We start from the raw sequence: 8,540 nt of genomic DNA, 5'->3' as shown, positions 1-8,540 counted from the left end.
CTGAGGCAAAAGGTACTTTGCAGATGGGATTAAAGTAAGGCTCTCGAGATGGGGAGATGATCCTGGACTATCCAGATGGGCCCAATGTAACCTCAAGAATCTGCGTGACAGAGCAGGAAATGTGACCACAGAAGGTCAAAGGGATGCAAGACCACGAGGCAAGATATGCGGGTGGCCTCTGGAAGCCGACAAAGGCAAGGAAATAAATTCTTCCCTCGGAGCCTCTGGAAGCAACGCGGCCCTGCTGACATTTTGATTTCTGCCCAGTGATTCCCTTTTTGGACTTCTGATGTCCAGAAGTGCAAGAGAACACGTCTGTGTCGTTTCAATCCACGAAATTTGTCATCGTTTGTTACAGCAGCTGCAGAAAACTCATACAGTCTTTCTCCTTCTCCCTCGGGCATCCCTGACCCTCCCGCCTCTTTTCTCTGAGTCTTCATTCATTTCATTCACTAAATCACTCTGTATTCTCCCCTGCGTATCTCCTCACCTTTTTTATGGTCGGAACTCTTGGCAGTGAGTATTAATAGTATTCATAGTAATACTCATAGTATTACTACTACTAGCGATGGTGGTCATTTCTTACAGCAGCGATGGTAAACTAATACACACGAATACATGGCAGCTCACAGTTCTATAGCACAGAGAATGTGGCAGGTGCCACTGTGAGCACATTATGTTAAAAATAACCATTCATTTCATCCTCACAGAACCCACGTGAGGTCATTACCATCATCGCTCCCATTTTACAGATGAGGCAAATAAGAGAAGCCATGTCACTTGCCTGCAGTCCCATAGCCAGTAAGTGGCAGAGCTGAGATTGAACCCCGGCAGGCTAGATCCACAGGTCACACTCTGAAGCATCGCGCTGTTTTTTTTTGGCAATGAATCTATGCTGTAAAACTCTTGGTAAACAAATGAGTTAATGAGTAAATGCTATGCGTTCTTCCCACCCTCCCTTTGCATGGCCGACACAGATGGTGTCTCCTCCCCCCACCAGAGCGGGGCAGAGAGTGGAGTGTGGTTCACCTCTAGGTCCCCAGCACTGCTCAGCACAGGGCCAAGTCAAGAGTAAAATTGTGAGCCAACAGAATGTGGGCGTCGTGCCCACGGTGAGCGCCGCAACGAGCAGCTGCCCAGATCAGACCCGTGTCCCTGCCATACTGCTGAAATCCCTCCAGTGTCCTCTTAGAGCCCTTCGTGACTGCTCCCCTGCCTGCCACCCCAGCCCCAACTTCCATCACACCTACCCGCCCTCTTTTTTCTTCAGCCATGTTGGCCTTTCTTCAGTTCTTAGAACTTACCTCGCCCTTCCCCACCTCTGAGCCCTTTGCTGTTCCCCGCTGGACTCATAGCTGCGTGAGGACAGAGAAAGTGTCTGTCTCGTTTCTGTTGTGTCTTCAGGACCTGGCACAGATGATACGCTCAGTAAACATTTGTGTTCCGTTGGGAAGACTCTTGCCGAATGACCCCGGAGGCTCGTTCTGGAATTTCTGGCTGTGAGCTGGCTCACCGTGATTTCAACTTACTCCAAGTCTCTAAACGGTGTTGCCAGCAAATCCTGGAAAGTGCTGGCACCCAAACTCTCACGATCTGGTACCCAAGCTCAGACTAAATTTGCCACACTTTCAACACCATGACTTCGCTTGTTTCGTTAAGAAAGTTAAGAAGCGGGTGTGTTTCATGGCTAATACTCCCTGCTAATTCCCTGCCTCTCACTTCGGGTCCCAGAAACTCTGCTTAACTCCGTGATTGGTCTCCCAGGGAGAACAGGTGTCTGACCTGCTGAGCGAAGGAGCCCTGTCCTTAACTTAATTATTAATTAAATCAAACGCAGCAGGCACAGTGCGGTGTGTGGACTCTGGAACCACACTGGTTGGATTATTTATTTATTATTATTATTTATGCTTATGCCTACAGCACCTGGTCTTCCTAGGTGGTCTCCCATCCAAGTACTAACCAGGCCCGACCCTACTTAGCTTCTGAGAGCAGACATCGGGCTTGCTCAGAGTGGCATGGCCATAGACCACGGACCGTGGCTCCACGGGGGCGCGAACCCAGGACCTTCTGCGTGTAAAGCAGATGTGCTCACCGCTACACTATGGAACCACGTCCCACACTGGTTGGATTTCAATCCCTGCCCTCCCACTCGCTTGATGTGCAGCTTCAGGCACGAGTCTCGAACACTGTGCCTCAGTTTCCTCATCTGTAAAGTGGGGTTAATAACACGACAGGGGGGCTGCGAGGGTTATGGGAGATAATACCCAGAAAGCCCTTAGAACAGAGGCAGGCATAGACGGGCTCGTGTAAGAGCTTTGAGGAATACTTTCACAGACAAATAAAAACACACAGAGAAACACACAAATAAAAACACACAGGGAAACACAGACAAATAAAAACACACAGAAAAGCACAGAGAAAACTCCCAGGGACACACTGCCCAGAAACACCAAGCCTTAACATAGTGCCCTAATTGCTTCTGATTTCTTTTCTTAAGACATAAAATGTTACACCACCTTCTTCCCGACCTCAGGGGAGCCACTATCCTGAACGTGGAGTTTTTCATTTCCATAAACGTTTCCAGTTTTGTATTAACCAGGAAAACACCTACAAACACTACAGAGCACTCTTATGTGAACTGCGATGTCATTCAAGTTTAGAAACAAGAGGACTTGTTTCTAAAGGACCCTTCCGTGAACTTGATGTCACTTGATTTTTTTTTTTCCACCGAGGTTGGAGATGTCACGTCAACAGCATGTGCAGCTGATTCATCCATCTTCCTTGCTATCTGGTATCCTTCTGTTAAGATTTGCCAGTTTATTTGCCATGGTTCCACTGAAGACTGTTGGCAATTTTGAACTATCAAACCCAACACTGAAATAAACATTCTTACACATCTTCTCGAGCACAACTTGGAGAGTTTCTCAAGGACATACGTCTTCTACTCAGGACAAGGACTGCTGGACTGCACCATACCCTCATTTTCTACTTTTCTCAATATTGCAAAATGATTTCTCTAGGTACAGAAACTCACGGCCAACAGTTTTGAATTCTAACTTTTCATTCTGAAATCTTTGAAGAAGTTGCAACGAATAGAACAGAGTTTCTTTGTACCCTACACCCAGCTTCCCCACGGTGTTGTTATTTTAGGTAACTATGGTACAGTTGTAAAACCAGGAATTGCTATTGCAACATTATTCAATCAGTTACAGACCTGATTGGGATTTCATCAGCGCGTCTGAGTTCTAAGAGATTTTATCTAATGTGAACATTTGGGTACTCATTGCCACAATCAGGATATGGAACTGTGCCATCCCCTGAATAACTGCATCCACTCCCGAACTCCAACCAGCTGGTATGTTCTCCATCGCTATAACTTTGTCACTTTGAGGATGTTCTATAAATGGAATTATACACTATGCAACACTTTGAAATTGCCTTTCCTCCCTTAGCATAATGCCCTTGAGATCCATTCAAGATGTTGCATATGTTGATCGTTCATTCCTTCTTATTGTTAAGAAAGTTATTTCATTGTATCGATATGCCAGTTTGTTTATCCATTGGCTGGTTAAAGGACATTTGGGTTGTTTCAGCTATTACGATAAAAGCGTGATGAACATTTGTGTACAGGTTTTTGTGTGAACAATAAATACCCAAGAGCATCTACTTATTAAAAATTCTTTGTTTAACTTTCTTCAAAGTAGTGATATTGTGTACTCAGTCTGTGTGAGCTTGGAACATGTGACTCCCTGTGGGAGGCTCAGGTCGTAATTAAAAGTCTACAAGGGAAGGGAAATGGACAAGTTTGCTGTGGGAGAAGATGGCCAGAACTTTGCCAATTGACTCAGAGAATAATCGCTTGTTATATTTGACATACTAGACTCTAGAGCTCAGCTAATCCTCTTAACTCTCTATGGGTAGGTGCCATTGTGACCTCCGTTTTCCAGAATAGACAGATGAGGCTCAGAGAGGTAAACCCCTTGTGCCAAGCAATCCAGTCAGGAATTGGCAAGGAGGGGTTTGCAACACCCCAGCCTGGCTTCAGAGGTCTTCCGAAGCAGTATGGCCTGGTTTCTCAAACTGTGCTCTCTGGAGGCAGGCAATTTGCAGGCGTTTATATGCTGGCTGTGAAAGCGAATATGACCGAGGTTTTCTCGGCCTGTTTGTCAATGGGGGCAACAGGAAACTAGTGCACAGGTCCATCGTGAGAAACTGCGGATGAGGAAAGTAAAGCGTGGAGCTGGGAGGCTCCATTAGTATTCATATTAGTAATTCTTTTCTTTACTATCCTCTTTCTGAACAATTCCTCAGAGCGCGCGATTTTTTGAGCAGAAGTGGGAAGAAGGAGAAAATGAAGCGGGCCCTATCAACGTTGACAAAAAAAAGGAAAGCCCCGCCCCTTGCGTCACGTGGTTCTTAGAGTCCCTAGGCGGCGAAAGGGGTCTCTCCGGTCCCACCCCCATAGGGCGGAGCCAACAGTACGTTCGTCCAATGGGGACGCTAGAAGTAAATGATGTCCCGCTGACCAATGAGAAGCGGCGTCGAGGCAACGTGAAGGCGGCCGGGCCACGCCCCCTGTCGGGCAAAGTCTCAGAAATTATCTCCGCAGGAGAAAGTAGCGGACTCTGGATCTCGGCGTTTCGGCGATGGCGCTTCGCTGGGGCATTGTGTCAGCTGGCCAAATCTCCGGCGACTTCACGACCGTGCTGCGGATGCTGCCTCGCTCCGAACACCAGGTGCGTCTTCCCTTCGAGTCCTGGAGAAGAGCAGGCTGGGGGGCCGGGACTCCCGGGTCTGAGGGAGGAGGGAGCCAGGATTCCGGCCTTCCGAGTCCCCCAGGCATTGAAACGACCTCTCATTTTTGATGCACTCCTTGCTCCGCTTCTGTGGTGTGAACACTAGCACCGTGAGGTTTGGGAGCTTCCTGATCTGAGCGGCTGCGATCAGAAATTGAGACAGTAGGGAATTCCATAAACGCTTGCCCCAGATCTCTGTCCCTAGACCCAACTGCCCAGCCCCCGTCAGCTCATCCCCGGTCTTGGGGGAATGTCATTTCTGCTTAAGCCAGCGCGTTTTCTACCACCTCCCTCCGATCCGTGTGTCTTCCACGCCTACCCGGCGCCCCTCCAGGTGGTGGCTGTAGCGGCCCGAGACTTGAGCCGGGCGAAGGAGTTTGCACGAAAACACGACATCCCCAAGGCTTACGGGTCCTATGAGGAGTTGGCCAAGGACCCTAACGTGGGTGAGTGACGAGGGCCGCAGGGTCACCGGGGCGCTGCTTCCAGGTGCTCCGTCCGAGATGCAAAGCTCCGCGGGACGGGCCGGTCACTTTGGAATTGCGGAGGGACCTCGGGCTGGGAGGCGGAGCGAGAGGAACGGGTTTGGTCTGAGATGAGCTGTCTAGTATGAAACTGCGTGCAGGAGCCGGGCCTCACGGCGAAAGCGGGGCTCGAATTTCTCAGGGAGCCGCTTCAGGCTTTCGGTGTGTCCCGTGGCCAGTGGCTTCTGTGTCCCGGAGTGGCCTGGATGGAGAGGCAGGGCAGTGTAGTCGGACAAGAGCCTGGCTGTGGGGTCAGGCCACCGGGATTGGCCTTTCCTTCGTCTGCTTGGCCCTTGTCAGTTTCCTTATCTGTAAAACGTGCAAAATGATAGTATCTCCCTCTTGGTGTTGATGTGAGGATGAAATGATTGACTGCGGTACGTTTGGGGGGCCGGAAATGATCTGAGAAAACAGCGGTGGTAGAGAATGGCTAGCCGAGGGTTCCGCGCTGCGCTGGGACCTGGTCCCTGCTCGGGGCGACCGGGGTTCCTCGGAGGCTGCAGGCGGGGCCAGAGGTCTGGGCCGAGCGGGGCTTCTGATCTGTTGACCTCTCTTCTCCCAACCCAGAGGTGGCTTACATTGGCACCCAGCACCCCCAGCACAAGGTCGCGGTGCTGCTGTGCCTGGCAGCGGGCAAGGCCGTCCTGTGCGAGAAGCCCATGGGCGTGAACGCCGCGGAAGTGCGCGAAATGGTGGCGGAGGCCCGGTCCCGAGGCCTCTTCCTCATGGAGGTGAGGCCGCGGGGACCCTTGCGACGTCCAGCGGAGGGCTTCTCGCCGTTCCGAAACGTGGTGGCCCGCGGACATTCTTTGGAGGAACACGGGTTGCCAGGGTGGGGGTGGTGTTTCCAAGAGTCAGGATGGGCACGAGATGACCTGGGGTGGGCGCGTCGGCCAGGATGTAGCTGAGCTATGCCAGGGACTCTGCTGGCAAGGTCGCTCACGGGCGGGAGCCGCTGCTTCTGGCCCTTAGCTTGTCAGTCGGCCTTTCAGAAAAAGATGCCAGCAGTGAAAGTGGCACCGAATGGCAATGGGCTCGGTTTGGGTAGATGTCCGGGGAACAGAAGTCGGAAGGACCAAGGAACCCCCTACCAACGCTGAGCGTCCAACGGCCTTTGTTTTTGCACTTAACAGACACATTGCTAGCCAGAGGGGCCTTCGACGTCTTGCAGATTGCCAGTAATTAGAACGGCCACCAGAGGGCAGTGGACGGCGGCCGCAGTTAAGAGGGCCACTCAGTGGTCCCCCTAGAAGCTATTTCTCTTTTAAGGAGTATTCTGGTTCTTAAATGCTTTGCTCTAGGTTCTTCCAGTAGTAGTGATAGCTGCCTCTTACTTCCTTGGGTCCTACCTAGCTATCGTGTGTCCAATATGGCTGCGCCTTCCTATCTGCAAAGTTCTACACGCCTAAGAAACAGATTATCAAAGTTGATTATGGTTACTCAGTGACTTCTGGTCCTCACCGTACCTTGCCCCTGCTAACATCCTGTGAGTTTATCACTTCCTCATTTTTATCGGCACCTAACATGTGCCCGATCCAACCCTTGAACAGGGGAGTCGTCATGTATAAGACACAGGCTCCGTTTTCAAAGAGAAGGTCTGCCGTGCTCATAGCAATGGGCAGATGACAGCGCAGCAGCCCCGGCCCGGTCTGGGGGATGCTCAGGGAGGTTTCCTGCAGGTAGGGACTGACCGGAGCCTTAAAGGAAAAGTCAATTGCCCAGGTAAGCAGGCCAGAAAGAGAAAGCAGGGTTGACTTCCATCAGAATGGGCAGATTTCATGTATTTAGTGTGCACTCGATCCTGGACAGGTCGAGATTTGTGGCTTTCAAGTCAGAGTACTCTAGACTCTAGTTCCCTAGTTTCTAGCTCTGTGACCCTGAGCAAGGAAATTGACTCAACTGAGCCTCAGTTTTCTCATCTATGAAATGGACGCAATGATGGCTACCTGGGAGCAGTGTCGGGAGGCTTTATTATGCAAAGCTGGCCCAGGGCGTCTTGTCCGTAATACATAGCCGAGAAACGGGAGATGATGTAAGGCACACAGGGGAACTGGGCAGGGGGTGACTGGGTGACCTCTAGGAGGAGCGACGAGCTCTCTGGGGCCGTGCTGGGGGTGGACTGGAGGGCAGAGGCGGGGCGTACTAGTGTGCCAGGTCTGCCACAGCAAAGGCCGGCACAGACTGGATGGTTTCACCACTAGCGATTGATCATCCCCCACTTCTGGAGGCTGGAAGTTTGAGGTCCAGGCGTCAGGAGCATTGCTTTCTCCCGAGGCTTCTCTCCGGGGCTTGCACGTGGCCGTCTTCCCCCTTCGCCTCCGTGTGGTCTTCCCTCTGTGCATGCGTGTGTCATTTCCTCTTCCATAAGGACACTAATCCTACTGGACGAGGAGGGCTCACCCTAACGCCCTCATTTGAACTTAATTACCTCTTTAAAAACCCATCTCCAGAGACACACACATCGGGGGGTACTGCGGGTGTTCAGACTTCAACAGGAATTTGGTGGGGACACAATTCAACCCATAACTTTGAGAGGCTGGGGTCATGGTGCAGATGAGAAAGGACGAGGCTGGAGTTGGGGACGTGGATCTGGAGACGAGGGGAGAGGGCAGAGAGAGAGAGTCAGGATCAAAACATAACTTGGGGACTGAGGGGCTCTGGAAAGAAGGGGGAGGGTTCTCATTTGAAGACCGGGGAGCAACAGGTACCCTCTCGAGTTTGGGGCCCAGAGAGGGAAGAACTGGGAGGTTAACTCCTGGGTCCTGACCCCTTTCCTTCCCTTCCTGCATCTCACTTCTCTCTGTGGCCTGCAGGCCATCTGGACCCGCTTCTTTCCCGCCGTAGAAGCTCTGAGGTCTACTCTGGCCCAGGGAACGCTGGGGGACCTCCGCGTGGCTCGGGCAGAATTTGGGAAAGACCTCAGGGGCGTGCCGCGGGTCCTGGACTGGGCACAGGCTGGCGGTGGCTTGTTGGACCTTGGCATCTACTGCGTCCAGTTCATCTCCATGGTCTTCGGAGGGCAGAAGCCAGAGAAGATTTCAGCTGTGGGAAGGCGTCACGAGACAGGTACGGTCTGTTCTTGACTCCGTGACGGTGATAAGAATAATCCTGTCTCACGGGGTGTCCTGAGCTGGGACTAAGTCTCCTCCTCACCCATGAATGTCAGGTTAGACGGCTGGAGGAAGCTCCTGCAGGAGATAAAAGGGGATCCGAGTTGAGA

The 8,540-nt window shown here is 51.7% G+C and overlaps 1 protein-coding gene and 1 pseudogene across 1 annotated transcript in view; one reads left to right on the top strand and one right to left on the bottom strand.

Moving 5' to 3' along the window:
* Positions 1–1,911: 1,911 nt before the first annotated feature.
* On the bottom strand, positions 1,912–2,027 carry LOC120607005 (uncharacterized; annotated as a pseudogene).
* A 2,525-nt stretch (positions 2,028–4,552) lies between these two features.
* DHDH (dihydrodiol dehydrogenase) overlaps positions 4,553–8,540 on the top strand; it is a 7,211-nt gene continuing 3,223 nt past the window's right edge. The window contains 4 exon segments of the mRNA XM_039868525.1: positions 4,553–4,736; positions 5,131–5,242; positions 5,888–6,051; positions 8,134–8,391. Of these exon segments, the coding sequence (XP_039724459.1) occupies positions 4,647–4,736; positions 5,131–5,242; positions 5,888–6,051; positions 8,134–8,391 (624 nt within the window). The 5' untranslated portion in view covers positions 4,553–4,646.

The sequence above is a fragment of the Pteropus medius genome, unplaced genomic scaffold (genome assembly GCF_902729225.1).
Source record: "Pteropus medius unplaced genomic scaffold, Ma_sr-lr_union100, whole genome shotgun sequence".
Classification (NCBI taxonomy): Eukaryota; Metazoa; Chordata; class Mammalia; order Chiroptera; family Pteropodidae; genus Pteropus; species Pteropus medius.
This window is presented reverse-complemented; position numbering and strand designations above follow the sequence as displayed.